The sequence below is a fragment of the Lithobates pipiens genome, unplaced genomic scaffold, assembly GCF_037356315.1.
Source record: "Lithobates pipiens isolate NorthernLeopardFrog02 unplaced genomic scaffold, aLitPip1_a1.2 Scaffold_30, whole genome shotgun sequence".
NCBI classification, from domain to species: domain Eukaryota; kingdom Metazoa; phylum Chordata; class Amphibia; order Anura; family Ranidae; genus Lithobates; species Lithobates pipiens.
The window spans coordinates 132271366-132291369 of record NW_027507791.1 but is presented as its reverse complement, the minus strand read 5'-3'; the positions used below and the strand labels follow the sequence as shown (position 1 = coordinate 132291369).

At 46.8% G+C, this 20004-nt stretch overlaps 1 protein-coding gene across 2 annotated transcripts in view; it reads right to left on the bottom strand.

Moving 5' to 3' along the window:
- DISP2 (dispatched RND transporter family member 2) overlaps window positions 1-2412 on the bottom strand; it is a 145904-nt gene extending 143492 nt beyond the window's left edge. For both annotated transcript variants that reach the window (XM_077464878.1, XM_077464879.1), the window contains exon 1: window positions 2139-2412. In XM_077464878.1, the coding sequence (XP_077321004.1) occupies window positions 2139-2212 (74 nt within the window). In that variant the 5' untranslated portion in view covers window positions 2213-2412. The remainder of the gene's footprint in view (window positions 1-2138) is intronic.
- Window positions 2413-20004: the final 17592 nt, after the last annotated feature.

The window sequence follows — 20004 nt, the reverse complement described above, 5'->3', positions numbered from 1 at the left end:
CATCATGTTTTATATTTTACCAAAAAATTGGGTTATGTATTGTGCTTTTTTTGCATAAAAATGTATTTATTTTATTTTTTTTCCAAAAATTGTGTTAAAAAAAACCCACTGCAAATACCGTGTGAATTGAAAACTGCAACACCCACCAATTTACTCTCTATTTTAAAAAATATATAATGTTTGGGTGTTCAAAGAAATTTTCTAGCAAAAAATACTGATTGCTACAAGTACCAGAACAGACCTGGGGGATAAGTGGTTAATATCATTTTAAAGTGGTTGTAAATCCAAAGTAAAAAAAAAAACCTGTAAGACAAAGGCATAATGAGCTAGCATGCATCACATGAGCTAGTATGCATTGCATACCAGCTCATTGTGAAATATTTAGAACGATGCTGTTGCAGCGGTCCCCGTACACCGATATGACTGGTGACATGTCTTCCGGAGTTATTTTTGAGTTTGTGGGCTCTGGCGCTGTGATTGGCTGAAGCTGAGACGACGTTGGTCACGGTCAGCTGCTGGTCACGGTACGGCAGCTAAAGAAATGGCACCAGAGGCCCGTTCTTTCAGGGCACATGCGCTAATGACATCGGCCAAGCGTATATGGTAAATATTTCCTAAACTGTGCAGGTTTAGGTGATATTTACAGTACCTGCAGGTAAGCCTTATTATAGCTTACCTGTAGGTAAAAGTTGTGTAACAGGATTTACAACCACTTTAAAGAGGAAGTTAAGCCGGGAAAAAAAAAAACCTGCAAGGCATAATGAGCTAATATGCATAGAATACTAGCTCATTATAAATAACTTACCTGAGATCATGCGCCATAGACAGCGGTGCCCTTTTTTTGTAAAATATCTCCTGAACCGTGTAGGTTAAGGAGATATTTCTTGGACCTACAGGGAAGCCTTAATCTAGGCTTACCTGTAGGTCAAAGTGATCTGTAAGGGTTTACAACCACTTTAAGAATCGGTAAACTGCAATATGTTAAAACTTTTGTTTTAGGGTTTACTGCTTCAAGGTACACTTTGTTTTAAATCATTTAAAAATGACAACTAAATGACATTGGGTTGAGGGGGGATGACCCCCCACCCCATCCCTATATATATGGCAATTTGTTGTGCAGCCAAATATCCAATCTTTTTATACCAAATATACAATCTGTCATTTTAAATGGAGATTATGTGAAATAATGTCTGTCTGTTACTGCAGGACTTACTGTACATAGAGTTATCAATTATATAGTGTGCAGATCAATTATAATGCTAGAGTAACAGTAAACTAAATAAAATATTACTATACTAAAAAAAAGAAAAACATAATGTAGCACTATTTTAGGTAAGTAAGCAACAAAGAACACATTACAAAGCCATATATCAATGCCTACATAGTTGACATGAAATGGGATATAATAGAATGAATGGGATATAATAGAATAAATGGGATATAATAGAATACACCGGATCTAATAGAATAAATTGAAAATAATAAAATAAATGTGATATAGTAGAATAAATGGGATATAATAGAATAAATGGGATATAGTAGAATAAATGGGATATAATAGAATACATCGGACCTAATAGAATAAATTGGAAATAATAAAATAAATGGGATATAGTAGAATAAATGGGATACAATAGAATAAATGGGATATAGTAGAATAAATGGGATTAAATAGAATAAATGGGATATAGTAGAATAAATGGGATATAATAGAATAAACGGTATATAGTAGAATAAATGGGATATAGTAGAATAAATGGGATATAATAGAATAAACGGTATATAGTAGAATAAATGGGATATAATAGAATACATGGGATATAATAGAATAAATGGGATATAATAGAATAAATGGTATATAGTAGAATACATGGGATATAATACAATAAATGGTATATAATAGAATACATGGGATATAAAAGAAGAGATGTGAAGAGGTGAGTGTGATGTAGGTGATGGCACAGCACACGGTAGGTGATCAGAACACAGAAATCAGGGAAGTGACATTGATGGAAGAGAGTTTTTATTGATGGATGACAGTCCAGCCATGGAGGGAAGAAGTAGGACAGGCAGAGTGACAGATGACAGGGATCAGATCTGCAGATGGAGATCATGCAGGATTTTGGGTAATCTTCTACCTGGGTTCCTCCCTTTGGCTGTCTCCCGCACAGCTGCCACCAGCGTGTTCTTCCATGCAATGGCGTCCCTCCATGTCACCGCACAGGATCCGGGCTATCTATGAGGACAGAGGCGGTAGAAGGACGATGACAGTCCCGGATATAGGGGACCGCTGACCAGCGGTGATGGTGATGGAGCTGTCCAGGCGGAGTGGTGCTGATCGGTCTCTGCCTGGTACGGAGCGCTGCTGACGCTGATCATCCAGGGCGGACATGCGTAGTGCGCTGACGGGCCTTCCCTATACTGAGCCAAGTATGGAGGAGGAGGGAGGAGGGAGGACAGCTAGAGAGAGCAGACCATCCACAGAGACAGACCCGAGCCTATCACACAGCAAGCTCACTCCACCAATAGGAGAACACTACACAGACCTCCTAATAAAGGAGACACATAGGGGTTTGGTATATATGTATATACATTGGGTAGTTCTCTGTACCTCATAAATGCAACATATAGCAGAGTTTAAAACACATATAAAGCATGAATAATGTACATAAAACTCACTTCACAAAGTTTTAAAGGGTTAATTCACCTTTAGTGTCTGTTCACACGGCAGTGATGTCAGACATCGCATGTGATTCGCACCGCACTACTGTGCAGATCACATGCGATGTTTGTGTGATGCGTATTTGGCTGAATGTCACATTCAGGCCAAAATTGTGCCTTTTTTTTGTCTGAAAAGAATCTGCCTGAATTCACAGTCTGCACTGCAATCTACTAACCGATCTGGGGTGTCATTAACTTTGTATTGACACCCGCAGCGATTCTCATAGGGCAGTGCGAACCGCGAGTGATGCAGGTGCTGATGCAGGAACCCACACTGGATTCACAGGGTTTCCCGCATCACACCAGTGTGAACCCAGCCTTACAGAAAGAATTTAAGCTCCGGTTCACATTAGTAGGATGCGGGAACCAGCCCAATTGCAGTGGCGGTCCCGCATCCCATAGGACTCGCAAGGCAGTTCGCACTGCCCTCTGTGAACCGCTGAGGGTGTCAATAGAAAGTTAATGACACCCCCAGATCGGTTCACATATCGCAGAGCGAACTGTGAATTCGGACAGGAATCGGATCGCATGGGTGTGAACACCCATGCAATCTGATGCCAGTTCGGGGGGAAAAAAAAGATTCCTGCACTATTTTCTTGTAAATCCAATGCGGGTTCAGCCATACAATTGTATGGCTGAAATCACATTGCACAGGCATTGCATGTGATCTGCACAGCAGTGCAGTGCGAATCACATGCGATGTCTAACATTGCATATGTGTGAACCTGGGCTCAAGGTAAAAAGCAGACACCCTTCTCCAGCCCCCATCTCCATTGTACTTAGGGTTGCTGAACTATCAACACTCATTGAAGCCATCCCCACTCTTATCCTTCTTCTCCATGCAGCAATTCCAGAGGCAGATCAGAGCAAGTCACTGTGATGGCATTAGCCAATAAGAATTGTTCTGGTCCACTCCTCCATCCTGGATCCACGTTCATGTGATGGCGTTGGACAATCACAAATGCCACTGTGATGGCTTTAGCCAATCAGAATTGCTCTGGTCCATCACTCCCTCCTGGAGTGGCTTCGGAGGAAGGGGGGCATGCTGACAGTTTAGCAACCCTGGAGTTAAGTACAGTACAGAGGTACTAAGCTGTAGCTATACTATAGCTTCTATACATTAAAAGAGATCAAGGAATGGAAACATTTCTCAGCCAGGCATACTCTTCTGCCTGCATGCCTGAGCTAAAATAAAGCATGGAGATGTGGATTGATAGACAAGTTTGCTTTGAATATTCAAAATTAATACATTGCATTTTTGGATTGTGGTACTCAGATGCAATGTTGTTTTTTCTATCGATCAAAATCCACTTCCCCCTGTGTAGCATATTTATTTAATTGGTTGGCGACTTTAGAATGATTAATACTATTGGAGAAGATCAATTGGAAAATAAATTGATCATTTATTGAAGTGTGTATGACTACCATTATTCTGATGTGTCAGCTTTCTTAACTGGGTCTATTGCATATCGCATATCCTTGTGACTGGGCTAAAAATAACTGTCACTTTGAAGGACAGCATGAATAAATTACACACGACCCCGCGTCTGAAGGTCTGGAGACGAGGTTGATGACACATGAAGCTGAGTAGTTGGTAGTAACACCATTCTGGCTGTAAAGTGTTGCAGACCTGTATGAATCACAGGGTAGCTGCAAAGATTTATACAGTTTGGCAGGTGTATTTCAATAATACATTTGGCTTTTTAACTGACATGCTACTTCACTAAAACTAAATCTGTGTTGGATGCAAAATATATTTTTTTTACTGGTTCGATGCAAAATATCCTTTGCTATTTATACTTCAATTTGTGTAGCAAGTTAAGGACATGCTGGGACTTGCATTCCATTACACATAATATTTTATTAAAAATCTAAAAAAAAATTTGAGATAATCATGCATATTAAAATATTCTTGAAAAAGGTTTTTTTTTCCAATGGGGCCTATTATGCTACATTCAAAAAAGGCTATGCTCATTTTCACCTATTGCCCCACCTATTTTCACCTATTCACATACAGCCCTGGTTGCCCCACCCATCAAAACTTTACACATATGAGTAAGATATGCCAATCTTACCATACACTATAAATATTAGTAAAAGAGCATTTACAGTGTATTCTCGCTGGACAAAAGACACTTGAGCGATTTACAAATATCTCAATGGTGATCCCAGCGTAGGAAAAAAACGATTTAGTCTCAGAGTGTAATGCCGCGTACACACGACCGGACTTTCTGGCAGAATAGGTTCCGATGGAATAATTCCGTCAGATAGTCCGATCATGTGTGGGGTAGTCCGATTTCTTTCATTTTTCTTTAAAAATTTCAGACGACCTAGAAATAAAACATGTTTTAAATCTGTCCAACGGACTCAATTCCTATCGGGAAAACCGTTCATCTGTGTGCTGGTCCGACGGACCAAATACGACGCAAGGGCAGCTATTGGCTACTGGCTATTGAACTTCCTTTTCTAGTCCCGTCGTACGTCATCCTGTTCAAAACAAACAGACATTTTCAAATGGACTTAAGTCCGTGCGTGTGTGGGCAAGTCCGATTGTTCAGAAGTCCATCGTAACTCTGTCGAAAGTGCATCGTGAAGACCACCGGACCTTTTCTGCTGGAAAGTCTGGTCGTGTGTACACGGCATAAGAGACAACAAGCTCACATCCAACATATGTTGTTTGAAAATCCTATTGCGTGTACAGCCCATAATACTTACCTGAGCCTCATCTCGACCCAGAGGCGCCTTGGCTGTCCGGGACTCACCCTCTTGATTGGCACGGCAGTGGGCGCCATTTGTTCCCACTGCTGTCAATCAAAGTCAGTGAGCCAGTGAGGAGATTGAGGGGTGGGGCAGAGCTGCGTCTCTGTGTCTGAATGGACACATAGAGCAGCAGCTCAAGCTGCTTGCTCTGAGGGCTCTCAGCAGGAGGGAAGGGCCAGGAGCACCAGGGGGGGCCTGAGAAGAGGAGGATCTGGGCTGCTCTGTGCAAAGTCACTACGCAGAGCAGGTAAGTATAACATGATTGTTATTTTTAAACCAAAAATAAACCATGTCTTTAATATCACTTTAAGGAACACTATCATCATTTAAAAATTACAAAGAACATAACAGAATATGTAAACAGGAAATCAAGGTTGCAAAAATTTGAAATTAAAGACAGGTTGCTAAAGAGAAGAAGACAAACCCCAGAATTTACAAGATGAAACCTTTAGACATAATGAAGGCAAACAAAGCACCAGCCCCAGATGGCTTGCACCAGGGGTGCTCAACCTTTTTCAAGATCGTGGGTCACTTAAGTGATTTGGTAACCGATCGTGGGCCACAATAAAATAAAATGGTTCAGAATTTCTATTTTTTATTTTATTTTGAATAGCATAATGGAAACTTTCCTCCTACAGCCACTGAATGCTGGCTGGAGGGAGAAGAGGTGAAGCCAGATTTCAGTGGTTGCAGGAGGAAAATAGAGAGGATTAGTTCCTGTATATTCAGCACCTGCTGCCCTTTTCTGTCCAAGCGTAATACAGAATGTGACAGGGAGGCTGCATGTGAGCCCTGAAGTATGGGTGGGGTTGCCATTGCGACCCCTGATGCTACACCAGTGGTTGGAGGTGTGTGGTAAAAATTTGTCTCAACAATGAGGTTTTACAGCCCCCTAAACTGCAAATGTAAACAAGCCCTTATTGTCCTGAGCCCCCTATAAGGCTGTTTTTACAATAATGTGCTACGGTTTGCCCACACTGCAGGTACATCACAGTGCACCCTGAGACAAATTTATACAACCCCCCCCCCCACCTTACCAACTGGTGCAGCCTAATAGTCGTGCTAATATGCCCATTGAAAAACCATAGTGTATGTTTTGTTTAATACACTGACCTTCTTTTTCCTCTATCTGCTAACATCGCTCTGTCTCCAGGCCGCTAGAAAGGTCCCAAGAGCACTTGGTATCATTCCACGTGGGACAGGAGCTGGTGCTACAGTGGAAGCATTGGCTTATGCGGCTCCTGCTCTACTTGCAGCCAGCTCAATGCACTCGGGTAGCCCAGATTGCGATCAATGGGTTGCAAACCCTTGGCATGCGCTTCCCACATGTCCTCAAACAGTTGAGCTCTGCTTTGCAAAGACATTGTTTCTGGATTGGTGGTGCCTATATTTAACCACTTGAGACCCACGCTATAGCCGAATGACGGCTACAGCGCGGATCTCCTTTGCCGGGACTACGTCTATTGACGTAGTCCCGTGCACGAGCTGCCTGCGCGCCCCCTGAGGGGCGCGCGTGGCGCGCTCTGTGATCGGCGAGTCTATGAGACTCGCCTGATCACCGATCCAAGCAAGGGGTCGATCCCGACCCCTTATCACGTGATCAGCTGTCAGCCAATGACAGCTGATCATGTGATATAACGGAGCCGGTAATCGGCTATTATTCCTCCTCGCGCTGACAGCGCGAGGGGAAAAAAAAAGAGCCGATCACCGGCGGCCATGATCGGGACATCAGTCCCGATCACGGCCAGCCCTGCCAGTGCCCACCTGCCCCCTGCCAGTGCCCACCTGCCCCCTCATCACTGAACATAATAAAAAAATAAGTGCCCCCCGTCAGTGCCACCCTGCAGTGCCCATAGTGCCACCCAGCAGTGCCCACAGTACCACCCAGCAGTGCCCACAGTGCCACCCAGCAGTGCCCACAGTGCCACTCAGCAGTGCCCACAATCTGCCTCAACAAAGGTGCTGCACCCCAGTGCCACATATCCGTGCCCATCAGTGTCATCTACCAGTGCCCATCAGTGCCCAGCAGTGCCGCCCATCAGTGCCCAGCAGTGCCACCTATCAGAGCCACCTATCAGTGCCACCTATCAGTACCCATCAGTCCCATCTATCAGTGGTACCTATCAGTGCCCCTTAGTGCCACCCATCCGTGCCACCCATCTGTGCCACCCATCCGTGCCATCTTATCTGTGCCCATCTTTGCCCATCAGTGCCGCCTTATCTGTGCCCATCGGTGCCGCGTTATCTGTGCCTATTAGTGCCGCCTTAACTATGCCTATCAGTGCCCACCAGTGCAGCCTATCAGTGCCCACCAATGCAGCCTATCAGTGCCCACCAATGCAGCCTATTAGTGCCCACCAGTGCAGCCTATCAGTGCTGCCTCATCAGCGCACTTCAATGAAGGATAAAAATGATAAAAATTTAATTTGGGTACAATGTTGTATGCCCGCGCAATTGTCATTCAAAGTGCATCAGCGCTGACAGCTGAAAATTGGTCTGGGACTGAGGGGGGTTTAAGTGCCCAGTAAGCAAGTGGTTAAAAAGGAATCAAAGTCTTTACCAAGTAACTGCAGGTTAGTTAGTTTAACTTCTATAGTTAGGAAGATACTTGAGAGTTTAAAGTTTTACTAAACCCAGGACCCTGCATTCACTATATCTGGTCTCCCACGGTACACAGAACATGGGAGTGCAATCGGTTTACTCAATTTAACTCTTTCATGACTAAGCCTATTTTTGACATTTGGTGTTTACAAGTTAAAATCCATATTTTTTGCTAGGAAATTACTTGGAACCCTCAAACATTATATATATATATATTTTTTTAGCAGAGACTCTAGAGAATAAAACAGCAATTGTTACAATATTTTATGTCACGCGGTATTTGCGCAGCGGTGTTTTAAACACAACTTTTTGGGAAAAGGGACACTTTCATGAATTAAAAAAAAAACGAAAAACAGTAAAATTAGGCCAATTTTTTTACATAATGTGAAAGATAATGTTACGCCGAGTAAATAGATACCAAACATGTCACACTTTATAATTGAACGCACTTGTGGAATGACAACAAACTACGGTACCTACAAATCTCAATAGGTGACGCATTATTTCTTTTCTGATTACCGGGTTAGGGTTACAGAGGAGGTCTAGTACTAGAATTATTGCTCTCGCTCTGACAATCGCGGCGATACCTCACATGTGTGATTTGAACACCGTTTACATATGCGGGCGCGACTTCCGTATGCATTTTCTTTGCTGCGCAAGCTTGCGGCAATGGGGGGGGGGGGCGCTTTAAAAAAAAAATTCTTATTTATTTTAAAATTAATAAATTGTTTAAAAAAAAAAAATTTTGATCACTTTTATTGCTGTCGCAAGGAATGTAAACATCCCTTGTGAAAGTAAAGCCGCGTACACACGTAGCCGTCTGTCCGACGTACTTAGTCTGGCGGACTTCCCGCCAGACTGTCCGTCGGACTTTCCGAACGGGCTACTTGCCCACACACGGCACTTTTTCAGCGGACTAATACGGCGTACTAAGTCCGCCGTACTATCCGCCCTACTTTTGAAATGAACGGACTCGCCCACACACGTGGAGGAAAGTCCGCTCATTTCGAGTGCGTCTCCAGGTAGGCGGGGCCCGCGAAGGAGACGCCGCTGGCCCCGCCGCCTGGTATGGACTTAAAGGGGAACCCCCGAAAAAAAACGGCGTGGGGGTCCCCCCAGGTCCACATCAGACCCTTGTCCGAGCACGCTACCCGGCCGGCCAGGAAAGGGGGTGACGAGCGAGCGCCCCCCCCCCTCCTGAGCCGCACCAGGCCGCGTGCCCTCAACATGGGGGGTGCCTTGGGGAAGGGGGGCCGCGCGGCCCCCCCACCCCAAAGCACCTTGTCCCAATGTTGATGAGGACAAGGGCCTCTTCCCGACAACCCTGGCCGTTGGTTGTCGGGGTCTGCGGGCGGGGGGCTTATCGGAATCCGGGAGCCCCCTTTAATAAGGGGGCCCCGGATACCGGCCCCCCACCCTATGTGAATGAGTATGGGGTACAATGTACCCCTACCCATTCACCTGTAAAATAAAGTACAAAAAAAACACAACACACAAGATAAAATAGTTTATTCCACATCTCCAGGGGTCTTCCGTCTTCGGGGGTCTTCTCGCCGGACTCCTCCGCTATCTTCTTCTAGCTCTTTTACTAGCGGAGGAGCCCGGCTTTCTTCCTCGCCGACCCGCCCTCTTCTTCCGACTTCGGGGGTCTTGTCTTCTGCCGGGCCACCGCGCCTTCTTCCATTCTTCTGTTCTTCTTCTTCAGATGTTGCCTCGCCGAGTCCTCCGCTCAGCTGGAAGCATCAGATGTGCGATCGGTGCTCCCGATTGAACGGGAGCCCCGGTAAGAGTGGCGGGAGGCGGTGGGGGGGGACGTCCCCTCCCGCTCCTCCGGCATAACAGCCGAGCGGCTGTTAGCCACATCGGTTGTTATGGCTGGAAAGCCAATCGCCCGCTCTGAAAAAATGTATGCCTGCAGGTGCCGGCATCATCCCGGTATAACCCCCGGAAGCCGAGTACACACATCTGCGTATGCTCGGCGGCAAGCGGTTAAACTGCTAAATACCTTTTATCATCAGCAGTTAGAGCAGTCATGTGACTTGTATCAGTGCCTGGTTAAACTTGTAGGAGGAGTTTTAATTTTCCCCTGATCCTCTGTCTGGACCGTGTTGTTTGACCCTGTGCTGATCACATGCAGTCTCCCAAGAAAAAAAAAAAACTTTCTAGCAATACACACCAACACTGGGTATGTGCGGCCTAAGTCCTAATGCTCTGTTCTATCAGTAGATGTATTGGAGTCCATTAAAGAAGAAGAGGATCGGAGATCGGAGAGACAGGATCACAAATCCTTTATACACAATGCAGAGGATTAACCCCTTTGGTTCCACAGGGGGTATAACAAGCAAGCTTTACTGCATATACACACTGATTTTACAGTTCTGGGTTTAGTAAGACTTGAAAAAATAAACAAATAAATAAACACATAGACACGGTTTTGATAGAAAACAATATTTTAAGCAATAATTAGCATTGATTCACATAAGTTGACAAACAGATCTGATTTCTTTTTATGAGAAGGTAAGCCAAAACTTGAAGTGGAGTATCTGTCAATATAGTATACTTGGATTTTGCAAAAGTGTTTGATACAGTTCCCCACACATGGGTAATGTGTAAGTCAAAGTCTACATGTTTAAACATTTCAGTTTGGACATTTCCTTACCAGGCACATGCAATCAATGTACACCAGCTCCATTGGTCCTCAACTTTGGAGATGTCCCATAGAGGCACCTTTGGTTGGCAAGGTCTTTTGCTGTATATATCTTAGGCAAGAATGATAGTAGCCTTTAACTTCAGCTTGTATACAAGGCCAATTGAAGTGGTCTCTAACCAGCTGGTTCTAGATGGTTATGAGTCTCTCTCTCTATTTTTTTGGATGGAACATCTGCCATCTTTCTTCAGGGTTATCTGAGGGGCCTATTAATTAGACCATCCTGTCTCCTAAAGAATACGTAAAGCCAACATTTCATATTCCTGATATGTTCCTGCTGTACCATATACTTGTTTGATAAACTATCCTGTTCTCTCTGTATTGTAAACACATACATATACACACACACACACACAGAGATATTTTGCCTTTTATTTAATTTTTTGAGACAAGTGCATCAGATCACACCGTTGCTATTTGCAACATATGTCTCAAGCGTATCTCGCATGGCCAAAACATCAGCCGCTTGGGCAACACATGCTTGACCAGACATATGTTGACCTGCCATACAGCTTGTTGGCAAGCATACCTTAAAGACCCACACCAAAGAACAAAGCGGACCTCTCCTTGCTCCTCATCAGCTGGGATCTGATGGTGTAGAATTAGGTGTGTCACAGCCAAGTACTTGCGGGCACTCTGCTAGCAGTACACCCAGGTCCGATTGTAGCAGGCAAATTTCCCTGCCCCAGCTGCTGGATCGTCGAAAGAAGTTCACTCCCAGCCATCCACATGCCCAGCGGTTGAATGCTAGCTTGGCTAAATTGCTAGCACTTCAACTGCTGCCTTTTCAGTTAGTAGACTCGGCCCCCATCCCTGAGTCTGTGTAATGTGCGGTTCCTCTGTGGCAGGTCCCCAAACGCCACTTTCTCACTGAAAGCGATTCCAGCTCTCTACCGGCATGTGAAAGGCAATGTCCATGCCGCACTGGACAGGGTGGTCAGCCGTAAGGTGCATATTACCGCTGACTCATGGTCCAGCAGGCATGGACAGGGACGTTACCTATCCTTCATGGCCCATTGGGTCACTCTTCTGGCAGCTGGGAAGGATGCAGGGCAAGGTGCAATAGTGTTGGAGGTTGTTCCGCTACCACGCCTCCAAAATGCAACTACTGGTTGTGACACACCTCTCTCCTCCACCCCCTCCTCTTCTTCTTCCTCCATGGCCTCTTCCAGTACTTTGTTCTCAGAACCAGCGGTGCTCTGTAGGCATTCAAGGGGCTACGCAAGTACGCAGGCAAAAAGATGTCATGCCGTGCTTGCACTGATTTATTTGGGGGACAGGAGCCAGACTGGGGCAGATATTTTGTCAGATCTGCAGGGGCAGGCCGAGAGGTGGTTGACGCCATGCCAGCTTAAGCCAGGAATGGTGGTTTGCGACAATGGCACCAACCTCCTCTCTACCCTCCAACAGGGACAACTGACCCATGTGCCCTGTGTGGCTCACGTCCTTAACCTGGTGGTGCAGTGGTTTTTGGGCAGGTACCCGGGCTTACAGGATGTCTTGAGGCAGGCCAGGAAAGTCTGTGTGCATTTTCACCGATCATTTAATGCCAGTGCTCGGCTGGCTGAGCTCCAAAAGGAGTTAAGCCTGCCCAAGAACCGCCATATATGTGACATGCCCACCAGGTGGAACTCAACATTCGCAATGCTGCAGCAGCTGCACATGCAGCAGAGGGCCACCAATGAGTATCTGTGCAACTATGGCACCAGGGCCGGGTCAGGGGAGCTCGTTTTTTTTTCACCACGCCAGTGGGGCATGATCAGGGATGCATGCACTGTCCTGTCACCATTTGAGGAGGCCACGAGGATGGTGAGCAGTGACAGTGCATGCATCAGTGACACTGTACCTCTTGTCCACCTGTTGGAGCACATGTTGTGTGGAATAATGGACAGGGCACTTGAGGCAGAACAGAGCCAGGAAGAGGAGGGCTTTCTTGCCTCTAAAGGCCCCTTTTATCCAGACAGTGTTCCTGCCTTCACACCCATCACACAGGAAGAGGAGGAGGAGGAGGGGGCTTGTGTCAGCATGGAGGTGGAGCCTGGCACTCAGCATCAGCAGTCTTTTAGGGATGATTTACAATCCCAAGAAACCCGTGGACTTGTACGTGCCTGGGAAGAGGTGGCTGCGGATCATGTTGTCCTTAGTGACCCAGAGGACTCCGGACCGAATGCCTCAGCTAACCTACGCTGCATGGCCTCCCTGATCCTGCAAAGCCTGCGGAAGGATCCTCGTATTCTTCGGATCAAGGAGAGGGACCATTACTGGCTCGCCACTCTCCTTGATCCACGGTACAAGGGTAAGGTTGCGGACCTTATCTTGCCATCACAGATGGAGCAGAGGATGACACATCTCCAGAAGGCCTTGCAGAAAGGTCTGTGCAACGCGTTCCCAGAGACTGGGAGGTTACAACTCCTGGTCCTGGACAACGTGTTGCTGAGGCTTCGGTCAGTCACAGAAGGAGCGGTGGAGGAGGTGGCCGTCTGACCAATGCGATCAGACAATTTTTTAGTCCGCAGCCCCAAGATATGATCAGTTCCAGCAACCATTGCCAGCATCTTATTTACATGGTGCAGGAATACCTAGGGGCAAGGTCCAACTTGGACACCTTTCCCACCGAAAATACTCTGGCTTACTGGGTCTTGAGGATGGATCACTGGCCACAGCTTGCATAGCTACTGGCCTGTCCTGCATCCAGCGTTCTTTCGGAACGCACCTTCAGTGCTGCTGGAGGCTTTGTAACCGATCACAGGATGCACCTGTCCACAAACTTGGTTGATTGACTGACCTTCATAAAGATGAAACAGTCTTGGATCACCACCAGCTACCAAGCACCTGAAGCTGATGTAACCGAATATTTTTTTTTTGAAATGTCACATCCCTTTATGCCTATGCTGATGCTGAGTGACTGTCCTGTTATGTTGACCGACTATCCTCTTCCTCCTCAATGATCCTGCTGATAGCTTGGAAGCACATTTTTGGTTATGGGGGACGCCACCAGCCCAATTTTTCAGCCACTGTTTAACAGGGGTGTGTAATTACAATTTTGTATGCAATGCTTTGCAGCAGGGCTCATTCCTGCACTCCAACTAGAGTATATGGGGGAGGTTGCTGTGTCGTGGCACTAGCACCAGTGCCTAAGGCCCAATTTTTCAGCCCCTGTTTAACAGGGGCATGTAATTACAATTTTTGATGCAATGCTTTGCAGCAGGGCTCATTCCTGCACTCCAACTAGAGTATCTGGGAGAGGTTGCAGTGTCATGACACCAGCAAGCAGTTCCTAAGGCCCAATTTTTCAGCCCCTGTTCAACAGTGGCATGTAATTACAATTCTTGATATAATATTTCACAGCAGGGCCCATTCCTGCGCCCACCAAGAGTAACTGTAAGGACTTAGTGTTGTGGCACCAGCACCACCACCACCACAACCACCAAAGGCCCAATTTTTCTACCACTGTTCAACAATGGCATGTAATTACAATTCTTGATATAATCGTTCACAGCAGGGCACTCCTGCGGCCACCAAGAGTCACTTTGAGGGCTTACAGTGTTGTGGCAACACCAACACCTTAGGCCTCCATTTCTGCAGAGCATATAGGGCAGGCCCCTACTTTCAAACATCCAACTTACAAAAGTCTCCTACTTGCAAACGGAAGGAGACAACAGGAAGTGAGATGAAAAAAGACGGACGGAAAAAAAATTATACAAGGGTGATAACCCTTCCCTGTGTTTTCACAAAAGCGTAAAAATAGATTTTTTGACTGGAGCTACACTTTAGAAATGTACCAGTTAAAAATAACAAACAGATTCTACTTAACACAACAAACCTACACAGTCCCTGTCTTGTTTTCACCGCCTGTATACTGCTGTTCTGAGTATATAGGGCCTGGAGGCCCCACACCTTTCCTTTTTTCAATTTTAGATATGGGGTTCCCCTTAATAGCCGTACAAGACCCAAAGGGGCCATTTTTTTCTCAATGATTTTCATCCGTATTGCCGGAACCAGACATGACATTAAAACCGCAAGCAGTTTTAAATTACTTTTTTTCCGTTAAATGTCATTTTGTGCAGGGACTGTTCCAAACACCAGAGACACGTGCACGATATTTAAAGGAATATTTCACTTATTTTTTCACTTTAATCATCATTCAAATCAGTGCTCCCGAAAAAACTGCAATTTTTAAAAAACTTTTGGGCATTGACCGATGTCCCCTGGGGCAGGAGTCGGGTCCCCAAACCCTTTTTAGGACAATATCTGGCTTATTAGCCATTAAAATTAGCACTTTTTATATCGAACGTTCGAGTCCCATAGACTTCAATGGAGTTCTAAAGTTCGCACAAATTTTCGGTCCGTTCGAAAATGTTCTGGTGCGAACCGAATCGGGGGGTGTTCGGCTCATCCCTATTGAGGACCAATGGAGCTGGTGTGCATTGATTTCATGTGCCTGCAGCTATCGGTCTGGCAAGGAAATGTCGTTTTCTAAACCCACAACAGTAAAATCAGTGTGTATATGCAGTAAAGCTGGCTTGTTATACCCACTGTGGAACCTAAGGGGTTAATCCTCTGCATTGTGTATAAAAGATTTGTGATCCTGTCTCTCCGATCCTCTTCTTCTTTAATAGACTCCAATCCATTTTCTGATGGATTTGAAACACCAGTCAGGGAAACGACTTCTACCAGTTACTGGAAAAGTAACTGTGTTGTTTTCATATAAACATAATATGTTGGTTAAAACAACAGGAGTTTCATTTAAAACAAGGGTGATACTCAAAGTTACAGCCATAAGGGGAATACGGGCTGTACTAGGATACAGTTTACTACATATCCAATATTTCTCAGAACCTGATTTTTGTGCATATTTTTGTTTGAACTTCATCAGTGACATTTTATCATGGAATGTGGTTGACCCTTCCCCTATCTAATTTCCTCCCAATGTTTCTCTTTTTGACCTGTTATGTGTGTCATGTATAGGTTGCTCCACATATGCCTTTTATAGCACCCAAGTCCTCAGGGTGAAATATACAGTTAGTTACGATCCATGTTGATAGAAACACAATCCGATAGATCGCAAACCGTAACGTTCGCGGCGGGCCCCATTGACTTCAATGGGAGGCGAACTTTACAAACCTACAGGTCAAATTTGCAGCCAAAAAATAATTACTAGCTGTGCACACATAGCCCCACCACATGGCCAATGACATAACACATGTATGAGGTGAATCTGGGATCGATAAGTACAAGCATTCTTTTTTTATATGTGAAATTGTGACAATTCAGGACTGTGGAGCGCATGAAGGCAATGGAGGAGAGGGAAGGTCAGGGTAGGCAAAGAAGAGGGTGCAGGAGATGATCACCAGCACCGTGATATAGAGCACTGACACCTGCACCGTGATAGAGTGATCTGACACCAGCACCGTGATAGAGAGCACTGACATCAGCAGCGTGACATACAGCACTGACACCTGCACCATGATAGAGTGATCTGACACCAGCACCGTGATAGAGAGCACTGACATCAGCAGCGTGACATACAGCACTGACACCTGCACCGTGATAGAGTGATCTGACACCAGCACCGTGATAGAGAGCACTGACATCAGCAGCGTAACATAAAGCACTGACACCAGCACCGTGATATACAGCACTGACACCAGCACCATGATATACAGCACTGACACCTGCACCGTAAGCAGCCCCAGGAGGAAGTCAGCATAGCATAGGGATGGTGGGAGCCCCTCATAATGAGCATAGCACAGGGATGGTGGGAGCCCCTCATAATATGCACAGCAGAGGTACAGCCCCAGGAGTAAGTCAGCATAGCACAGGGATGGTGGGAGCCCCTCATAATAAGCAGCCCCAGGAGGAAGTCAGCATAGCACAGGGATGGTGGAAGCCCCTCATAATAAGCAGCCCCAGGAGGAAGTCATCACAGCACAGGGATGGTGGGAGCCCCTCATAATGAGCATAGCACAGGGATGGTGGGAGCCCCTCATAATATGCACAGCAGAGGAACATCCCCAGGAGGAAGTCAGCACAGCACAGGGATGGTGGGAGCCCCTCATAATAAGCAGCCCCAGGAGGAAGTCAGCATAGCACAGGGATGGTGGGAGCTCCTCATAATGAGCATAGCACAGGGATGGTGGGAGCCCCTCATAATATGCACAGCAGAGGTATAGCCCCAGGAGGAAGTCAGCACAGCACAGGGATGGTGGGAGCCCCTCATAATAAGCAGCCCCAGGAGGATGTCAGCATAGCACAGGGATGGTGGGAGCCCCTCATAATAAGCAGCCCCAGGAGGAAGTCAGCACAGGACAGGGGTGGTGGGAGCCCCTCATAATGAGCATAGCACAGGGATGGTGGGAGCCCCTCATAATGAGCATAGCACAGGGATGGTGGGAGCCCCTCATAATATGCACAGCAGAGGTACAGCCCCAGGAGGAAATCAGCACAGCACAGGGATGGTGGGAGCCCTTCATAATAAGCAGCCCCAGGAGGATGTCAGCATAGCACAGGGATGGTGGGAGCCCCTCATAATAAGCAGCCCCAGGAGGAAGTCAGCACAGCACAGGGAAGGTGGGAGCCCCTCATAATGAGTATAGCACAGGGATGGTAGGAGCCCCTCATAATATGCACAGCAGAGGTACAGCCCCAGGAGGAAGTCAGCACAGCACAGGGATGGTGGGAGCCCCTCATAATTAGCAGCCCCAGGAGGAAGTCAGCACAGCACAGGGATGGTGGGAGCCCCTCATAATAAGCAGCCCCAGGAGAAATATGACACTGCTCAACCTCTTCAAACAGGAGGGTACGGGCATATAGTACGGTGTGCTTTTTTTGTACAAGGAAGTGAGCCAAATGAAGAAAGAAGGTCTGTGTGCTCGATTAAAAAAATAGTTTATAGACATATACATGGTCTACTGGTCACATGTGTTGAATTCCTCCGAGATCCATGCCTCATTCATTTTTAGAAATGTGAGGTAGTTAACACTGTCGTGAGCTAGGCGAGTACGCTTATCGGTCACGATCCCCCCTCCTGCGCTGAACATCCTTTCGGACAGGACACTGGACGAGGGGCAAGCCAACAGTTCGATTGCAAATTGGGCAAGCTCTGGCCAGAGGTCAAGCCTGCCCACCCAGTAGTCCAGGGGTTCATCACTCCTCAGAGCGTCCACATCGGCCGTTAACCCGATGTAGTCGGACACCTGACGGTCTAGGCCAGTGATGGCGAACCTTGGCATTCCAGATGTTTTAGAACTACATTTCCCATGATGCTCTCCTACACTGCAGAGTGCCAGAGCATCATGGGAAATGTAGTTCCAAATATCAGGGGTGCCAAGGTTTGCCATCACTGGTCTAGGCGTTCCCTGATGCTGGATCCGGATGACACCTGTCGATGGGTCGGCTGAAAGAATGACCTCATATCAGAAGTCACCAACACATCTTCAAACCGGCCTCTTCTTGCAGGTGCTGTTGAATTGGTACCCGCAAATCCTTCTCTTGGAGTGGGAATTGCTCCTCTGCCAGCGCACGCAAAAGCAGAATGCAGCATTTATCGAAGCAAGGCCTGGAAGTGCTCCATTCTGACAGCCCTCTGTGACGGCGGTAACATTTCCGCCATTTTGTGTTTGTACCGGGGGTCTAAGTACGTTGCCACCCAGTACTGGTCCTTGACCCTTATGCTTTTTATACGGGGGTCCCTATTAAAACACTGGAGCATGAAGGCCCCCATTTGCACTAAACTGGAGGCCTGGTGGCCTGGCTCCTGCTCATCATCCAGGATAATGTCGTCCTCTTCATTCTCCTCTCCCCATCCACGCACAACAGGGATCCCAGAAAGGTTTAAAGCATGCTCTTCTTGCTCCTCCTCATCCGCCCCGGCACCATCCTCCTCTGACTCCTCTTCAGAGTCCTGTTGTTCACTTGTCTCAGATAGAGTAGCCCCCCCTGGGAATTCATCCAGCATTGCGACTTCCTCATCTTCCCGCTCCTGCTCCTCCACAGCTTGATCAATGACACGACGCAATGCACGCTCCATAAAGAAGGCATAAGGTACCATGTCACTGATGGCGCCATGTTCTGCCGCAGAGTTCATACAGGTAGACGTTAACTGCACGTTTCTGCTGGAGCAGCCTATCAAGCATATAGAAGGTTGAGTTCCATCACGTCGGGCAATCGCAAATAAGACGTCTAACCGGCAGATTGTGTCGCTGCTGAATGTCAGCAAGGCGAGCCATGGCCGTGTAAGATCTTCTGAAATGGACCGAGATTTTCCTTGCCTGCCGCAAGATGTCCTGGACCCCAGGGTATTTGACAACGAATCGCTGCCCTACCAAGTTTAAGACGTGTGCCATGCATGGCACGTGCGTAATTTTGACCTGTTTCAATGCGCTAAGCAGATTGGCACCGTTGTCACACACCACTTTACCAACTGTCAAATTGAGCGGTGTTAGCCACTGATCTGCCTGTGAACGCAAAGCTGAAAGGAGTGCCGGGCCAGTGTGGCTCTTGGCTTCTGGGTACAACAGACGCAGCACGGCATGGCAACGTCTCACCTGGCATGTCGAATAGGTTCTGGGAAGCTTGGGCGGCGCAGCGTAGGAGACGCTAGCAGTGGAAAAGGAGGAGTCAGCCGAGGAGGAGAGGGAGGAAGATGGAGTAGGAGGAGGAGGAGAAGAAGAGCCAGGCCTGCATGCAATCCGTGGAGGTAAAACCAAATCTACATGGGTGCCACGGGTTACATGCTTGACGGCCGCCAGAAGGTTCACCCAGTGGGCAGTAAAAGTGATATACCTTCCCTGCCCGTGTTTGTTAGACCACGTGTCTGTGGTCAGATGTATCTTGGCACCGACACTGCGTGCCAGAGATACATTCACTTGCCGCTGAACATGGCCATATAGCTCTGGGATGCCCTTCTGTGAGAAATACTTCCTTCCTGGGACCTTCCATTGTGGTGTTCCAATGGCCACAAATTTTCGAAAGGCCTCCGGGTCCACCAGTTTATATGGCAGTAGTTGGTGGGCTATCAGTTCTGACAAGCCAGCCGTCAACCTTTGGGCAAGAGGGTTATCCGGCGTCATCATTTTTTTACGCTCGAACATTAGGCCCACGGAAGCCTGCCTTTTTGCAGAAAAACCTGAGCTTGGTGTGATGGAAGGTGGAGTGGAGAACAATTGTGAGGAGAGAGGAGAAGGAGAAGTAAAAGACGAGGCTGGACGGTGAGA